The sequence below is a fragment of the Nyctereutes procyonoides genome, unplaced genomic scaffold, assembly GCF_905146905.1.
Source record: "Nyctereutes procyonoides isolate TBG_1078 unplaced genomic scaffold, NYPRO_anot_genome, whole genome shotgun sequence".
Lineage (NCBI taxonomy): Eukaryota > Metazoa > Chordata > Mammalia > Carnivora > Canidae > Nyctereutes > Nyctereutes procyonoides.
The window spans coordinates 28966940-28986036 of NW_026575047.1; the positions used below are offsets into that span (position 1 = coordinate 28966940).

The 19097-nt window shown below is 46.2% G+C and overlaps 1 protein-coding gene across 1 annotated transcript; it reads right to left on the reverse strand.

Annotated features, from left to right (window-relative positions):
- Positions 1-720: 720 nt before the first annotated feature.
- On the reverse strand, positions 721-17651 carry QDPR (quinoid dihydropteridine reductase). The gene is made up of 7 exons (XM_055326601.1): positions 17496-17651; positions 15124-15216; positions 10981-11077; positions 8789-8929; positions 4335-4443; positions 2917-3000; positions 721-1402 (listed from the first exon to the last, which is right to left on the reverse strand). The coding sequence occupies exons 1-7, from the start codon at positions 17592-17594 to the stop codon at positions 1297-1299; spliced, it is 729 nt and encodes a 242-aa protein (XP_055182576.1). The 5' UTR covers positions 17595-17651; the 3' UTR covers positions 721-1296.
- Positions 17652-19097: the final 1446 nt, after the last annotated feature.

Here is a 19097-nt window from a genome sequence, read left to right on the forward strand (position 1 = left end):
AGGTCATTTCATGGAGATTGAAAGCGGATTAGCAGTTGCCAGGGCCTGGGGGCATGGGGAATGGGGACTAACTGTTGAGTGGGTCTGGGGTTTAATTTTGTGTGATGAGTGTATTTTACACTTGATCTTAGCCAAAAGGCCGAGAAGCAATGATGATGATTGTATTTTAGAACTAGACATGGGGATCCCTGGTGGCTCAGCGGTTTGGTGCCTGCCTTCAGCCCAGGGCGTGACCCTGGAGTCCTGGGATCAAGTTCCGCATCGGGCTCCTGGCATGGAGCATGCTTCTCCCTCTGCCTGTGTCTCTGCCTCTCTCTCTCATGAATAAAAAAATCTTAAAAAAAAAAAAAAGGACCAAACAGCGCTGTGGTGGTGAAAGAGCACTGTGAACACACTAAATGCTATTGAATTTTTCACTTATAAATGCTTCATTTTGTTATTTGAATTTTACCTCTATAAAAATTGTTTTAGGGGCACCTAGGTGGCTCAGTGATTGGAGTGTCTGCCTTCAGCTCAGGTCGTGATCCCAGGGTCCTGGGACCAGGTCCCGCATGGGGCTCCTTGCAGGGAGCCTGCTTCTCCCTCTGCCTATGTCTCTGCCTCTCTGTGTCTCTCATCAAAAATAAAATCTTAAAAAAAAATCATATCTCAGGCTTTGAGTCTGCCCCCTTCCCATGACTGTGGTACATTAATCTATGACTATGTTTAAGCCACAGTTGATTAAAGAAGACAACACAATAAATTGTGTTTATTAGGAAGATAAATTCCAAATAATCACAAGTAGTTCTGTTGCACTTTTGGCAACTGCACAGGAAAAGATATCTTCACGGAGTCCACAGGATTTTGCTTATACCACAAAAGTTTTAAGGCAGTTCCATTCGAGGCTCCAAAAACTAGGTCCGTGACATAAACATAACATTCAATAACTCAGACCCCCAGACATCCCCAATCATCAACAAATCTCTGAACTAGACAACAGGCACTGTCAGGAACAGAGAATCCCTGTCTCAAATGCAATTCGAGATGACAGATACAAGAGGGGCCCATTCAAGACCTCCCAAACTTACACAGCTAACAGACCAATGGTGCTCTCCGCGGGCCTCCACCCTCACACATTTTTATTTACCATAAACATTTTACACTGTCCGAGGAGAACAAATGCACATGAGGAGAGAGGAAAAACAGGACTCACTATCTCGTACCACAAACAAGATTACAGAAAACACAGGACCGGACACAGTCACACTGAGATACACGACTCTTCTGGCAGGTCCCTAACAGGCACTGAGATGAAGCTTAAAAATATGCGGGGGTAAGCTCCGTCTTCCCCTCCGTGGTTACCACCTGGATTAGGCTTCCTGAACTCGGCCGGTTCTTCCCTGTGATCCAGTCATGGAAGGTTCTAGAACAAAGAAGATAAGCTTTATACATTTTCTTTTTCTTTTTTTTTTTTTAAGGTTTTATTTATTTATTCATGAGACACACACAGAGGCAGAGACATGGGCAGAGGGAGAAGCAGGCTCCACGTGGGGAGCCCAGTGTGGGACTTGATCCTAGGACTCCAGGATCACACCCTTAGCCAAAGGCAGACGCTCAACCACTGAGCCACCCAGGTGTCCCCTGTGTGTTTTCAAATCTCACAAATGGGGTCATGATTTCTGGAACAAAGGATGGCTGCCCCAGCCACCCTCTGTGGACCTATGGCGTGGCACTAATTCAGACACCTGACCCCAAATGTTCCATCTAGCGTCTAGGTCAGAGATGTTGCTGGAAGTGCTGGCTTTAAAAAACAAAACAAAACATGTTTTTAAATGCAAAACACAATTCAAACCGTGGCTGGCAGAAAGAACTGTGGGCCTCGTTGAGACCACAAGCTCTGCAGCCACACTGCCCAGCTCAGATCTGGGCTCTGCTATGTGATCTGAGGCACGATACTTACCTCCCCTGCCCCCATGCCTCCAAGTCCTCAAACTTCCCCCACTGACTTGCTGTGAACATTAAATAATAGTTTTAAGTGCTTAAAATGGTACCTGGCATATAACAAGGCCTATATAAAACTAGTTCCAAACATCAAATAAAAGTCCCTGATATCCCTCAATTTAATTAAAATGGGATGTAACCTCAGGCCAGAAGCACATCTCAAACTTTGCAAACATCTTGCATAACAGCTATCGAACGGCTCACTTGCTGGCACTGCAGGGTAAGGTTGTCCCCCCAGCTCGGTGAGGGCAAGGACTGCACCTTATTTACGTCCCCGCCCCAGGGCCCAGCACAGCACCTGGCCCACAGTGGGTGCTTGGAGAATACGTGCTTACTGCACAGAGGGCTTGGGGAATTGAGATCTAGGCACACACACGAAAGAAATGAGGAAGTTCACTCTTTCAAGATCTTCAAATGCCACCCACCTTCACAAACACGGAAATGTGATTTCGGGAACAAAGATAATTTTTGTAGGTCTGTGGCTCTGCACTAATTTAGGCCCAAGAGCCCAGTTATGCACCTAGATCAGCATCTTACTCCCAGAGTGCTCGCTGCTCCTCAGTAGCAGAGACGATGCCATTAACAGGAGTGGAGGCTTATCGAGCACCCACTGTGTGGGTCAGACACTATGCCAAGTGCTACCACATGTAGTCCCCTTAACAATTACTACGGACCCATTATATGGACAGGAAAACTGGGGCCTGGAGCAGTTCGACAATGCACTCAGGCTGGTCAGCTCGAGATTCACATCAGCACTCTCACCCCAGCTCCCTGAGATCCACACTGATATATGTGTGACACACCCTCAGGGGCCTGGTAACCTCCCAGAGCCACCTGGACTGGTTAGAGGAGAGAACCTGGCATGGCCCCTGGTCTGTAAAAGGCAGGAACCCAGGCAGGAAGCTGCCCACGTTATGGCATGATGTCAATACTCACTCAACCAGGAACTCCAAGGGGGTCCAGGAACTGAAGTCGGCCTCGGGCATGGATTTCCTGTTCATCGGGGTGTCCAGGGTAACCCTGCGGTGCACAGACACAGCCCTGTCATGTGTGCCTCCCCACTGCTGCCCCGACCTCCTTGGCCAGGAAAACACACCGTGAGTTTCTGGCACCAAGGTGGCCGTGTTTACATGGGGAGACCACAAGAGGACAATCGGAGAGGAGCCAGGAAGCCCCACATTACAGAGACCACGTCTAAGCATCATTCAGTGAGGGGCTTTGGGACTCACCCCTCAGGCAGACAGAACCAAACGAAAGAGCCTCTTTAAACACAGTCCTGCCTGTTCTTACCTACAGTCTTTATTAAGTAAACTGCTTCGCTGTTTACATCTTTATTCACTCCCTAAAATGCAGCAGACTCTTCTCAGGGCTTTTTAAGGCTAATAAGAATAACATTCTTTTAAATAAGGGGAAAAAGACCGTTTCATCCTTTATTTTTGCGGCAAACATGTTTTCTACAAAATCTTATGAAAAGACAGGATTCAGGCAGGTAGGACTCTTCGCCAAAAACAGTGAAGCCTGAGGAATAATTCAAAGTAGCTGGCAGAGCAGGTCACAGAAGCTCACAAATGAAAGGGACCCAGAAAGCCCAGGGCCCTCGCAGTCCCAACATGTACTTTATAGAACTGCAGGCAAGGGACGCCCGGGAGGCTCAGCAGCTGAGCGTCTGCCTTCGGCCCAGGGCTGATCCCAGGTCCCAGGATCGAGTCCCACATCGGGCTTCCCACAGGGAGCCTGCTTCTCCCTCTGCCTGTGTCTCTGCCTCTCTCTCTGTGTCTCTCATGAATAAATAAAATCTTGGGGGAAAAAAAAAAGAACTGCAGGTAAGAGGTAAGCCAGTTGGTGCTAGAATCATTCCAGCAGAAAGGAACCCTACATCCAAAGCAGCTGCCTTGCCTGGGACAGCTGACTAGCGAGGACCTTCCTCCTGGTCACAAGATCATCTCCCAGTGTCCCGTATTGTCCCTCAGATATGTCCCCCCACACACACACAATAACACACACAAACACTAAATACAATCTCTCTTCCACTGGCCTTGTAATGACTTGAAAGAACTACAAATATTAAAATAAAACGTGTAGATTACTTTTATTAAGGAGAGGCAGAGGGACGATGGAGGAAAGGAAAAAAAACAAAACAAAACAAACAAAGACAGAGTAAAGACAGACAGACAGACCGACCCATCAGCCAATCAGCTACTGTGGACAGCCCGGGATACTCCCAACATCCGAAGAAGTATCTTCAGGGCCTCTGGCAAATTTTAGAAGCCAAGTCCCTGGTGGAAAGCTGCTCACATGTGGACTCCTGGCAGTGGGCAGAGGTGGGTAGCGGACGGGGAGCCCCCACCACTTACGGGAGTACGGCGATGGCCGCAGAGCCGGAAGGCATGCCGCTGTTCTTCCCGGCGAGGCTCTGGCAGAGCTGATGAACAGCACCCTTGGCCATGCCGTAGCCAATCATCCCTGCGGAAGGGGGGGAAGACAGGTCAGTGACCAGTGGCCACCACGTGTGTGTCTGCAGAACACCACGCCAGTTGGGGAGGAAGAAAAGGATGGACACCTGCAGAGAGAAGTGAAAGGAACCTAATATTCAAGTGCACTTTTTTTTTAAGATTTTATTTATTTATTCATGAGAAACAGAGAGAGAGAGAGAGGCAGAGACACAGGCAGAGGGAGAAGCAGGCTCCATGCAGGGAGCCTGACGTGGGATTCGATCCCGGGACTCCAGGATCATGCCCTGGACCAACGGCAGGCGCCAAACCGCTGAGCCACCCAAGTCCCCTCAAGAGCACTTGTTATTCACCCAGCACATAGCATTTATCATAAAAACCACAAAGTTGATGTTATTTGTACTGCTGAGGTGCAGACAGGGTGTGTCAGGTGCCCAGCCTCATACACAGACTTACACCAAGGTTAAAGGTCATGCAACTCCCTCGGATGGAAAAATGCTTGTGGGCACGACAGAGCAGTCATCTGGAGTGCAGGCTGCCCGAGTTCAAATCCCAGCTCTTCCACTCACCACTGAAGAGATCCGGGTAAGTTCTCAAAACCTTTCTAACCCCGTTACCCCTACCTGGTAAATGGCGATAATGTACTTACCTGTGGGCTCAGCACAGGGTGGGCGCTCAATAAACGTTTCCTGTCAAGTGAACAGAAGTAACATACCCTGGAGTCCCACTCGCTGTTTACCAAATATAGAAGTGGAACAACTATCACCTAAGTACACATGCCACCTACTAACTTTCCTTTCCTCCCGCCGGTCAGTGAATGTTTGCAGACTGAAGCAAGGCAGGCCTTTTACTAGGACAGGTTTCCATTTGTCCCACGGATGGGTGGCATGAACCCAGTCTCTCTCCTCCATAGCACCCAACTGTGGATTCTCATCAACCAACAGAGAAGCAAGGTTTAGTCGCTGTAAATGCCTCTCCTCCAGATCAGCAGCCTCCTTAGAAAACCCCAGCACTCACACTGTTCAGAGTATAACAGTCCAGGAGGCATCCAATGTCCAGGGGAGGTGGGGATCACAGCCCCACTGAGGAACCAATCACTAAGCGTTCCAACACCCCTGGATTGCAAAAAAGGGTCAAGGTCTCAAAGAGTTATTTAGAAGCACGAGAAGATTTCACCACCTCTGGCTTCTATGTCTAATCGGGGGAAGGAAGCCAACAGGGACACAAAGACCTGACGAACTCTGCATGATTAATTTTTTTAAGATTTTATTTATTTATTCATAAGACAGAGAAAGAGAAGAGAGAGAAAGAGAGAGGCAGAAACACAGGCAGAGGGAGAAGCAGACTCCCTGTGGGGAGCCCTATGCAGGACTCCATTCCAGGATCCCAGGATCACGACCTGAGCCAAAGGCAGACACTCAACCACTGAGCCACCCAGGTGCCCCGAACTCTGCACAATTAAAATAAACCAGTGCACGAATCTATGCATGCAGCACCAGGCCCCAACAGACATCCAGGGCCCCCTCCTCATTCCATTCAAATGACACAATGAAGAAAGAAACAAGCAACCACCAACAAGCTACCAGACCCTAACGGTTTAATTCCACAGGATTCTATACAATGTGGGTAAGGAGATCATTTGCAAGATGCAAAAAAAAAAAAAAAAAAAATTCGTGCATTCATGAAGAAGATAAATACCTTCCTCCCAATTATTAAAAGGATTGGTGTTGTCCCTAAAGACTGATTTCCAAACACAGCACAGATCCCTAAGTGGTAAAAGAGTGGTCACCCTCATTCTGATAGTTTATCCACCAGGAGATAGTCTGTAAATACAAGCTGGGACGTAGGAGAGTGGGGTTTTCTGAGCGCTTTTCTAAGAGAAAACTTTCCCGTTTTGAACAACCTTTCTTGTATCTGAAGGACCACTAAGGCTGTTTGTCATTTACTTTTAGATTATACACATATTTCCCCAGGTTCCAAATCAAAGTTTAAAGACTCCCTGACTCAAATAAATTTAACAACACCTAACTAAGAACTTAAAAATGAATAAGCTTATTGATATATGAAGCAGAAATCGCTGGGCTTTTAAAGTCAGTCTGGAATAAGTAATAAGAAATAATAATAATAAATAGTAATAAATAATTTTCACATTGACTAGTGCCCCTGTAATATCTTTCTGAGCCATTTATGTCCATTAAGACATTTATAAGTCACAATCACCATATAGAGGAGGTACTTTTTACCCCCATTTTATAGATGATAAAACTGAGGCCCAGAGAGGTTAAGTAACTTGCCAAATGTTGCATAGTAAGTGGCCAAACCACAACCAAAGACCAACTGGTGTGGTTCCAGAACCTGTAGTCTTAACCAGTATCTGAAACTATAAATAAATAAAAAAGATATTTAAAAACCAACATAAAGAGACTGTTCTGTCTTTTAGAAAAATTAGTCGTTTGGTCGTAGGGTTTTCTTTTTTAAATGTCAAGCTATTCACTCATATCTCGACTCACTTTCCAGTGCCCCTGCTGTATGTCACCTTTAAGAAAAATCCGATCTCCACCAAACTAACATCTAACATTTACACAGCATTAATTACTGCAAGCGCTGTGGACTTGTAAGATCATATGCTCCAAGACATGGAATAAAAATGAGTGACAAGAAATCGTTAATTTGTAAGAGCCTCACACTTCAGTGACTTAGATTAAAATTGAAAAAGGCATTCAAGTTCTCTACCACTTACTAAAAAGGCTACCCCCTCCCCCCAAAAAAACCCCTCCTCTCCTTTTTTCAAGAGATGAGCTTGCCTAGATAGTAGAGGTAGACACTTTCTGCCCCCCCTGTGCTGTAAGCCCCATACCACTCAAGTTTCATTAGCCTTATCCCAAAGGGAGTGTTATGGGTTGAATTATATATCCAAAAATCATGTGTTGAAGTCCTAACCTGCAGCACCTCAGAAAGTGGTTGTATTTGGAGACAAGGTCTTTAAAGGTGTCATTAAGCTAAAATGAGGTCTTTTGTGGTGGCTCTAATGCAATCTGATGGGTCTCCTTACAAGAGGAGGTCAGGACACAGACACACACAGAGGGAACCCGGGGGGAAAAGACGCCGCCTGCAAGCCAAGGAGACAGGCCTCAGAAGACACCAACCCTGCCAGCACCTTCATCTTAGACTTTCCAGACTCCAGGAACTGTGTGGAAATAAATTTCTATTTAAAGCCCCATCAGGGGGATCCCTGGGTGGCGCAGCGGTTTGGCACCTGCCTTTGGCCCAGGGCGCGATCCTGGAGACCCAGGATCGAATCCCACGTCGGGCTCCCGGTGCATGGAGCCTGCTTCTCCCTCTGCCTGTGTCTCTGCCTCTCTCTCTCTCTCTCTCTCTCTCTCTCTCTCTCTCTCTCTCTCTGTGTGTAACTATCATAAATAAATAAAAATTAAAAAAAAAAAATAAAGCCCCATCAGGGGCATGGTCCATTGTCACACTGGGCATAAAAATATAAAAGGAAAGCATCCACCCATGTGATACTGGAGAACAAGCACACCATTTAGAAATGATCAGGGTTTTGGTTCAAAGTAAATTTGCAGGTCACTTATTATATAACAATCAGTCACTTCACCTCTCTAAGTTCTAGTTAGCTTCCCTGTGAACGAGAAAGGTAATAACCGACCGCCTTGGGATTAAATGATAATATACAAATGAGAATATACACAAAAGGAAGAGAGTGGCTGTAAGAAGGCTCGGGGCATACTGGGCACTGCATACACGTCCATGCCTCAAATGCCACATAGCTACACTTTGGGGAGGCGTTACTCTCACTTGACAATTAAAGAAACTACAGCAGGATTTGGTCAAAGATATCAAATAATCTGTTTGAAGCCACCCAGCTCAAGTGAGGAATTCGCAGCTAGCTTCTCTTACTCTAACGGCCCCCACCGTTTTCAGAGGCTGGGCTGCTTCCCAGGGACCTACGGACACAGTGTGATATGATGATGATAAAACTTGTTTATTAACTGATTAAAATCTAGCTCAGCACCACTCCCTGGGTGGATCCCAGATAAATGAAGCGGGTGGGCATGCCAGATTACAGGATCCTGTATCCACCACCAACAGGAAGACAACGCAAGCAGAAGGGTCAGGAGTCCTTCCCCTAAAGAGATCCAGGCCTGAAGGAAGCAGACTCCACCTACTCCACCTATCTGTGAAGCATCTTGGAGGGTAAAAGGCTCCCAGGTCCCTCACCTCAGCAGAGTGCCCAGCAACCCAGTGGGCAAGAGTAAGCGCTCCCATTTCACAATTTTAGTACATGTGCTGCCGAAGCGAGCACTCGCTCCCATTTCACAGACCGGGAAATGAAGGCTTACCAGGAGTCCCATCCAGGGCAGCCTTGGCACCAGCCAAGGTTAGGATGCCTCCTTCCTTGAGGTGCTTGGTGGCCAAGTGGCTGGAGATGGTTGATGTCCACATGCTCTGCTTCCACATCAGGTCACAGTTTTTAAAGAGAGCTGAGCAAAGAAAGAACAACACACGAGCTCAGCATTCGCAGTGAAGAAAGTGGAAGGTGAGCTCTGCTCACGGCGTCTAACAAGGAAGCGCAGAGAGCCTCTCCTGCTCTCCTGGTCCCTGACTGCAAGGTCCAGTCCAAACAGAACAGGGCCTGTGGTCAGAGACTTGGGTTCGAATCCAGACCGTGTGATTACCCACATCTCAGCTCCTTCACCTGCCCGCTGGTAAAATTTTAGCCAGTCAATGAGGACTGTTAACAAATATGCTGGACTGGCTTCACCTCAAAAATCATTCTACCCTACAGAACATCTTAAAGGAAGGGGACGATGAAAGGCATTAGATGTGTAATAAGAAGCCGTATGTCTAAGTCAGATTTTACCTGTGATAAAAATCTGAGGGCTGAGTACTGCATGGGCATCAAGAGGATTTTTATAGAGCTACATTTTTTTATGGCTGGAAGTTTAATACTGGCTTTAAAGGCTCTTTAAAAGAAAACTGATATAACAACCATTTCACACTTATTTTAACCCTCTGGCTTTGCCTGAGACGTAGCAGGGATTAAGTGGTAACGTATATCACATCACCAGCCGGGCAAGACACCCATAATCTAGAAAGAAAGCTCTCCTGATACAGGAGGAGGGGTCTTCAGGAGGTGATAACCAAGATGCTGACTGCATTTCTTGGCTATAAAGGACTAGACAAAAAAGTATCAATTCTTGTTCCCAAAACACACAAAAGGCCATCAAGCATGTTTCACCAACCTGATCACCCCACAAAATACCAATTTTACATTTAACTGATTTCACAGAAAATCGATTCCTTTTTTTTTTTTTTTAAAGATTTTATTTATTTATTCATGAGAGACAGAGAGAGAGGCAGAGACACAGGCAGAGGGAGAAGCAGGCTCCTTGCAGGGAGCCTGATGTGGGACTCAATCCTGGGACCCCGGGATCATGACCTGAGCCAAAGGCAGACACTCAAGCTCTGAACCACCGAGGTGACCCCAAATCCATTCCTTTTTAAAACAGCTTTGACGGGGGCCTCTGGGACATTCTATGGCAAAAATGCCCAAACTCACCAAGTTGATCACAGGAAAAAAAAAATCTAAATTAACAGACTAAAAATAACAACAGAATGCAATGCACAAACCCTGACTGGAATATTTAGATGGGGTAAAAACAAACAAACAAACAAATAATGATATAAGATTTGGAACACATTGAGGAATTTGAATCCAGGCTGAATATTATTAGTCTTATAGAATTATTATTAACTTTCTTAGGTATGGAAATGGTATTATTAGAACATAGGAGAATGGGTTTACTCCCTGAAGATACATGCCGAAGGATGGCCAAATGTCAATGTACTTTCAAATGCTTAATAAAAAATCACACATGCAGGATACACCCACACCAGAAGGCAAGAGAGTGCAAGGACGCCAAATGGTAATTACTGAATCTAGATAGAGGGCACGTGGTTTTCAAGGAACTGTTCTTCCAACTTCTCTATGTATTTGGAAATTTTCATAAGAAGAAGTTGAGAAATGGACTCAGCTTTAATACATACTCAATGTTGAATCCTTGTAGGCCCTGAAAGATTAGGGTAGAAACAATGATAATTTCATTCTGCTTCTATGTTTTTTTTTTTTTTTAAGATTTTTAAATTTATTTATTCATGAGAAACGGAGAGACAGAGGCAGAGGGAGAGGGAAAAGCAGGCTCCCCAAAAAGCAGGAAGCCCGACACAAGATTCGATCCCAGGGTCCCTGGATCAGGACCTGAGCTGAAGGCAGATGCTCAACTGATTGAGCTATGCCCTCTGCTTCTATTTTAAACTTCAAACTCAACATCCCCCATCCCCTAACCCCGTTTATGGGGAGCTTTTCCTTCATCTGTCCCATGGGAGGTTAATCCCTACTTCACAGAGCTACTGCAAAGATTCTGGGAGAAATATAGAAAAACATCAGGCCTGGCAAATAGGATGGCCCCAATCTGTGCCAGCTGGACAAAGAGCAGACAAGAATGAATGGTTAATGCAAAAAAGGACTCACACTTGGATTTGGCGTTGCCCCCAGCCCAGCCTCCAGCCACACAAAGGATCGCATCCACCTTCTCTTCACCCAAGAGCTTTCCGACCTCAGCAGTCACCTTAAACGAAAGGGAGGGAAGGCGCATAAACCATCAGGTAACCCTAAACAGGTGAACAACACTTTGAAAATGTAGATGCAGGACCAATCTCTAATAAGCATGTCAGATGGTAAACCCCAACTACATTTCAATGTGATTTTTATAAAGCAGTCTAGTGTCTTCTTGTGAACATTCTAAAAGGTTGGGACATAAGCATGCCTGGAATAAAACAACTAATAAAGATGGGGCTGCCTGGATGGCTCAGTCAGTTAGAGGTCTGCCTTTGGTCGGTCATGATCAATCATAGGGCCCTGGGATCAAGCCCCACATCCTACCTACTCCCTGCTCAGTGAGCCTGCTTCTCCCTCTCCCACTACCCCTCCCCCACCCGTGTTGTATCCTTCTCTGTCAAATAAATAAATAAAATCCTTAATAAAAAAATGAATAAAGAAAAGTAGGAGAAGACTTTAAAAAATTCACAGAGCATCGATACCCACAGCTAACCTGCTGGTATATTTCCTTCCAAACTTTCTTCAGGCATCACAGAATCATAGTGAGATAATCAATTCTCTTGTCCCCTCAATACAAAAATCCTTTTCACTTGCAACCCCAAATCAAAATGCCAATGAGAAATATTTTTAAGACCAATAAAAAAAGTCAACTATACTTCAATTAAAAAAAACACAGTCCATGGTAAAATGTTAGTAAATACTAAGTGCCTGGGTGTTCATTTATCTCTTTACTTCTGTCTGAAATTTTTAAAGTATTGAAAATATATACATGTCCTTCTGTTATAATTTATTAAAACAAAAATCTGGCAAGACAGGCAATTCTGGCCATCGACCACGGCCCTTTCACATTTCTCCAGCATGGCTGAGGTGACTTAACCTGGGACCGTGTATCTTTGCCAGCGACAACATGTTCTGTCCTCTTTCCTTCTCCAGCAATTTCTGAGGCCCCCAATCACTCTCTCAAAGAGAATCCTCTGGCAATGGAAACCAATCTTTCCTTCCTCTCCCTACACCCTATACCTACATCTTTCCTTGTAAGAAATTCTGGAATTCCCCATGGCCTCTACTCATGATCATCGCATCTAATCCTGCCTTACATTTGTTGACCTTTCTCCTATTACCCTGGTTGCCAGGCTGCCCCCATCTCTTGTGCTTAAATCAAGTCCTGTTACCAAGAGGCCAGATCACAGCTGCTGGAAGTTGGATCTCTCCCGACGTCCGTATGCACACACAACCCTGTGCATGTTCTACTTTTCAGGGAAGTACAGAGCTTGCAGAAACAACACACCTGTTTGACTTGTTTTTTTCACATTTATGCATTTTTAAATTCCTCCTCCTCCAATTTTGTTCTCTGCCCAATAGTTTTCTAATAGTTTTTCATTAGACTTAATGAATGACTTTCAGGGTGGCTGGGGGGGGGGGGTTTCAATCAAGACGTGATCTCAAAGTCCTGAGATCAAGCCCCATTAAGGGCTCCATGTTGGGTGTGGAGGCTGCCTAAGATTTTCTCTCTCCCTCTTCCCTCCAAAAAAAGATTTAATGTCTTTCTCACATCTTATCTCCTCACTCTCTCTAGTGAATTTCCTGCCTTGGGGGTCAATTTTCCATGTGTTAGGATTGAATTTCCTTTTCTGAAGCCTTAAAAACAAAAAGATGTCATGGTTTGTCCAGAAACTCTTAGTTGGGTGAGTGGGGGGTTAGGGAGCGTAAAAGGTTTTAAAAATCTGAGCTTGTAATAACTAAGGCATCTCTCCATCTTTGTCTTTACAATGCACTATCAAGGGACGCCTGGGTGGCTCAGCGGTTGTGCATTTGTCTTTGTCTTTGGCTCAGGGCGTGATATGAGTTTGGGATCGAGTCCCACATCAGGGTCCCTGCATGGAGCCTGCTTCTCCCTCTGCCTATGTCTCTGCCTATGTCTCTGTCTCTCATTAATAAATAAATAAATAATCTTTTAAAATAAAATGCACTATCAAGTCAAGTCTCAGATGAGGACAATTTCAAAAATGCACGTGACATCAGAAACTTGCAATTAACAGGAATCGAAGAGACAGTAAACACAGAAACACTACAGAGAACCACATCCAGAAGGGCTGCCAATACCTAAGCCTGGGTGCTTCCTTGCATTTAGTTTAGCTATTATTGCTTTGTTCACATGGAGCCATGTTGCCGGGAGGCAGCCCATGCTGCCAAGAGGGCAGATATCAAACCGCATTGCCTAGGTTCAAATCCCAGCTCTGACACCTCCCACCTGTTTGACCTTGAGCAAATACCAGAGCCTTTCCCTGCTTCAAATTCCCCATTTCTGAAAGAAATCAATCAGAAACTTTGGTCTGTGAATGTTACAGAGATTAAGCAAATCAATGTGAATAAAGCACTCAGAACAGGTGCCTGACACTTAACAACAGGTTGGGTTTTATCATTAAGGCCAACAGGTAATCAACAAGTATAGAAAACACCAGGATCATGTCAAAAAAAAAACAACAAAAATCTATATTCTAGAAGTCAGCTGGCTTTATATATACTAACCTCTGTCAGACTGATGCTTTAGAAAGAGCAAATGAGCAGGACAGTATGCTCAGTTTGGGTTGTTTTTGTTTTTTTAATTTTTAGACTGAACACATGTATACGTTTGGAGAAATGGATTGGAAGGAAATACAAAACATTACTTACATAGTGGGACTAAAAATGATCCCCCCCCCCTTTTTGCTTTACTGAATTTTCTACATCATACATGCATCATTTTTAAAATCTGAAATATTTGTTAAAACTCCGCTAACGACCATCAAACATCAGAGTCCCAACAGTGTTCAGATTACTAGAGAAAGCATAACTAAACAAAGAGCAGACCCTGAGCTTATGAAAGTTGTTAATAAGTTTCTCTTGACTTTTTTTTCTCTTGAAGATTCTTAAATTTATTTTAGAGAGGGAGAGAGAATACTCAAGCAGATTTCCTTGAGGATCCAAGCTAAGCATGGAGTCTAATGAAGGGCTCAATCCAAAGACCCTGAGATCGTGACCTGAGCCGAAATCAAGAGTTGGAGGGATGGTCAACCGGCTAAGCCACCCAGGCACCCCAGTAAATCTCTTATTAGAAAATCCATGCTCCCTACTCCACCACCCACTAGCCTGCTGGCCATGTCGCTTAAGTGTCTGAAACTCGGTCTCCCAAGCCATAAAATGGGACTATCACCACCTGCTCGCCTGCTTCATTGAGTGTTTACAAAAGTATGGCACATGGCACAAAGCATGATGTGGAGATTTCCTTGGAAATGCGGGCTGCAGTGCTGGCAAGAAAACCAGAGTACAGCCCCCCAACAAGCTTGTGGGAATGGCTCTTCCAGAAAGATCAGCCCACTTAAGAGCATCCTGATATTTATACCAAGACGCCCATCAACAGTGACCCTATCATGGGGAGAAACGGGGTATTTCACAGTTTACTTAATATTTATTTGACTTCTCGTTTTACAATTAGCATATCATTTGATAATTAAAAATAATCTGTTTTGTTAGTATCCATGCTTTGAACCAGGAAGCTCCACTTTTTAGAATGCATCCTAAATAATCAGAGATGGAAACAAAGATGTTCACCACAGGATTCTTGATAATGGTAAAAAAGAAAAACTGCAAAACACATGTGCAGGAAGTGGAAACTAAGGAAATTAAAAATCACACGCTGACACACAGGAGTTTTTTTAAGTGGTCTGCAGTATTTAAATTAAGTTAAAAAAAGTTGACCATAAAATATAAAATACAAGATTATCTCAACTTATAAAACTAAAAACATATAGCATGCATAGAAAAGACAAGAAAATGGGCCAAAACGTGAACATTGAGCTATCTAGAAATGGATTACAAGTAATTTATCTTCTTTTTTGTTTGTTTTTTTTTTAATTTTTCCAAATTTCCCTCAATGAGCACAAATGTCTTTCACAGAAAATACTAGTTGGAAAAAAAAAAAAAAAAAGAACACACCACCAGTGGAAACCACTCCCCTCCTAGGGTCTCCATCCTACAGTGCTTGGGTGTGGGGGGGGGGTCTCTTTCTGGAATTACCTGGTCAGCCTGCTCCGTAAATGAGTCTGTCATTTTAACCACGACGCTAGCACTGGCCTCTTCATTCTCCACCACATCAATGCTGGCAACCCACTGGCGTGAAAGAGAAAACAGCTTTGGTCAAGAGACAGTAAGATGTCATTCCGTTAAAGATCCACATCCAGAAATGGGGGCAGTGGAGACAGATAAGAAGCTTAAAAGAAAACCCACTAGAGAAAGGATCTCACTACTGACCTCTTGGGATCCTTACAGGGACATCTGGCTTCAGCCAGCCTACCCCTTACCCAGCCCCAGCCCAGCCCATCTCATCTGCCTCCAAACACCTCACCTTCCTCCTCCACTCTCACCTCTGAAGATAAACCCTGCACTTCTAGAGACCCTTAGACCAGGGCCTGCAAAAATCTTTGGTGTAAAGGGCCAAATATTCTGCTAGCTTTACGGTCTGTGTTGCAAAAACTCAGATCTGCTATTGGAACCCCAGAGCAACCACAGACAATACAGATACATGAATGGGTGTGGCTATATTCCAATAAAACTCCAGAAATGTGAATTTCGTTTAATTTTCATGTATCACAAAACAGTATTCTTTTTTTTTTTCTCCCATTTAAAAATGTGAAACCATTCTTAGTTCTTGAGCTGTACTGGCAGGCCAGGTTCAGCCTTTGGAGGACTAGTTTTCAGACCCCTGCCCTAGAGCACAGAGGGATGGCTCTGGGTCCTCATCCTGCAGTATTGTGGCTTTCTCATGGGGGTTAACAATTAACAAGGCTAGTGTGAAAATTAACTGAAAAAGCTCCTAGCACAAGTGACACCCAATTCTTTCTCAGAAAGTTCCCAGGGCCCCTGGGATCCCTGGGTGGCGCAGCGGTTTGGCGCCTGCCTTTGGCCCAGGGCGCGATCCTGGAGACCCGGGATCGAATCCCACATCGGGCTCCCGGTGCATGGAGCCTGCTTCTCCCTCTGCATGTGTCTCTGCCTCTCTCTCTCTCTCTCTCTGTGTGACTATCATAAAAAAATTAAAAAATAAAAATTAAAAAAAAAAAAAAAAAGAAAGTTCCCAGGGCCCCAAGGTCCACAGGCCCTGGAGATAAGTATCTCTACCACAAGCTTTGAAGAACACAGATTCCATTCAACAACACTCACTACTTCCATGTCACCAGCCACAGGGGACACAGACACATACACCAGGTTGTAGCCCCTCCCAGAGCTCCTAGAAATGAAGGGGAAGGGGGGGGGGGACAGTCAGAGGTAAATCAGCTTGCCAGATTTTACCAAGTGCCCCCACCAGGGGAACTCACAGCCCTCATATCTGTAACACATGGATACCAACAGGATCCGCTATATCCAAGTTTGGAGAAGAGTAAATGAAATTAAGAGTATGTAGGAACACGGTGCCCCGCCCCTGGCCAACACTCCTTACAAGTTCCCCACGGTCACCCCTCAGAGCCTGGAAGGCGCCTGTTGAGAGCAGGAAGACGGTGGTGTGCTGAGAATCCCTTAGAAGTCCTATATCAGGTTCTGAGCTGGAAGGAAACCCTGGGACCCTGTCTCCCTGGTTCCTGCTGCTACTAACTAAACCCCTGAGACAAAGCTCCCCAGAGCTCCAGCACATTTTGTGCAAGTGACAGCTGCAGCGAGGAGAGACAGGGCGGAGTCTCCACCAGGATCGCAGGGAGGGTCTCGGGCCAGAGGTCAGCGCCACCCCTACTTGCACCCTACAGGGAGCAACACCCGACGATGCAAAGTAGTCGAAATAGTCTTCGCAAAACAAGAAGCCACCAGCATTTGCGAGGCTACGCCTTCAAAATACCAGGTCCAGAGTGGACTAAAGGAACCGGGTAATTATGGTAATACTCATGGCTGACATTTAAAGAGTTTTTACCACGAGTCAGGTGCTTTACAACCACACCAGTGATCTCATTCAAGGCGCACAATCCCCTAAGGGGTAAATACTAACGTTATCTCCATTTTACGGATGAGGAAAGTGAGATTCGAGGGCGTTACGCAATAGTGGCCCGCGCCTGGCAGTGTGATCCCAGAGCCGCCTCCTCGTTGTCTCTCCCCGAGTCTCAAGCCCGCTCCTCTCCGTCGCGCTCTGGAATTCTCTCCGGGCCTGGCCGAGCCCGAGCGAGCAGCCCCATCCCCCACCTCCTTGCACAGCAAGGGCCCGGCACCTCGGGCGCAGCGTGGGCACACACGCGGGGCCAGGCACGGCAGACCCGAGCATGCACGCGCGAGCACTCAGGCCGGTGCGCACACGGGCCCCAGCGTGCCCGGGCAGGCCCCGATGCTCCCCCATCACCAGCGTGCACACCTGCCACCCAACACCAACGTGCCGCTCGCCCCAGCCGCCGGAGACCAGGCCGAATTACCCAGTTGCGGGCCCGGAACGCCTGCACGCATCGGGAGCCCAGCGCGCCCCTGCCGCCGTACACCAGCACCCGGCGCGCCTCGCCCGCCGCCGCCGCCATCCCGCTGCTCCCGCCCGGCTCGCCGAAAGCCCAACGCCCAGAGCCGGAGCGCAGCGCCCCGGGTCGCCCGGCCCCGCCCACCGGGCCCGCCCCGGCCCCGCCCACTGGCCAAGAGGGATCGCGCGGCCGCCAGCCCTGTGCCGGGCCCGCGGCTGCCGCCTAGCGCGCGGTCCCGCCGGACGAGCCCCGCCGCCCGCCCGCCCGCCCGCCTGTAGGTGCCCGGCACCTGGGGCTTGCAGGGCGCGGAGCTAAGGGCCCCCGGGGAGGGTGGAGAGCGGGTGTGCGCTCACGACGCCGAGAGTCCGTCGGGCTGACGGCACAAACCACGCATATATTTTGCCTTTAAATAAGAGTGCAAGGGACGCCTGGGTGGCTCAGCGGTTGAGCTGAAGCATCGGCTTGAGCGTCGGCCTTTAGCTCTGGGCGTGATCCCGGGGCGGGGAGGCCTGGGATCAAATCCCCCATCGGGGGATCCTCTCCCTGAGAGGAGCCTGCTTCTCCCCCTGCCTATGTCTATGCCTCTGTGTGTGTGTGTCTCTCATGAATAAATGAATAAAATCTTTTTAAAAAAATAAATTAAATAAATAAATAAGAGTGCAACCTCTGAAGCTCGACTCCCTGTTTAATAGCTGTGTGTCCCTACACAACTTGCTTGGCGGCTCTGTGCCTCAGTCGCCTCTCGGTAAAATGGGAATGCTAAAGGTCTGTCCTCCTAGGATTTTGGAAAGGATTTTTCAAAATGATACTAAAAACAGTGTGTGGCTAGTAGTAGGAGTTCAATAGATGCCGATTGAGCATTATTAATATTATTATCTTTGCCACTACTTCTGTTACATCACTGCGCTTCTTAGAGATTGTGAGTTTGGGAGAAAGAAAATGCCAGGCTGTTTTAGTGGGGGCAGTTGGTACCATTTGGTGGGGCTTAACTGTGGGCCTTTAACATTCTTGTCAAATGGAGTCTTATATACAGTCACAGAGGTCCAAGGACACTATTATAGGACCTACATCTTAAACTGTCTCTACCAGACCAAAGGCCTGGTGTCCCACATGTAGTCAAATTTTTTAGAACTCTTGTCATAATTTTCGTGGTTTTATTGTTGTTGTTTCAAAAGCACTGATTTGTGAAGTGTTAAACATTTAAAGTATAGTATCCTACAATTTTTGTATCACTGTTTTGGCAATATTATACATGTTTTGTGTCACCCTCCCACCATACAGTGTTGTACAAAGCAGACACACAGATGTTTGCTCAATACACCTGTGCCAGATAAGGCACACAAAAATATGTTCTTAGGGAACCGGATGCAGCCCACAACACAATCTATTATCAGAAGCTTCATTATCAGGAACAGAATTGCTAGAAGACCAGATGAGGAGGTTAACACCATTTATTTGGTGCCCTCTGTATGCCATCAATCCCATGACAGATTAGGAAACTGAGCATGAGAGTCTCAAGCACTTGCCCAGAGAAATAGGAATTTTAACCCAGATCTTTAATAGAGC

What these genes read in the sequence shown, in the direction of transcription:
- QDPR (XM_055326601.1), bottom strand. Translation starts at nt 17,594, where the DNA reads ATGGCGGCGGCGGCGGGCGAGGCGCGCCGGGTGCTGGTGTACGGCGGC. An exon ending in TTACGGAGCAGGCTGACCAG is followed by an intron (nt 11,078 to 15,123) that starts GTAATTCCAGAA and finishes CTTTCGTTTAAG; the next exon opens with GTGACTGCTGAGGTCGGAAA. An exon ending in TGCCCTGGATGGGACTCCTG is followed by an intron (nt 4,444 to 8,788) that starts GTAAGCCTTCAT and finishes CCCCTTCCGCAG; the next exon opens with GGATGATTGGCTACGGCATG.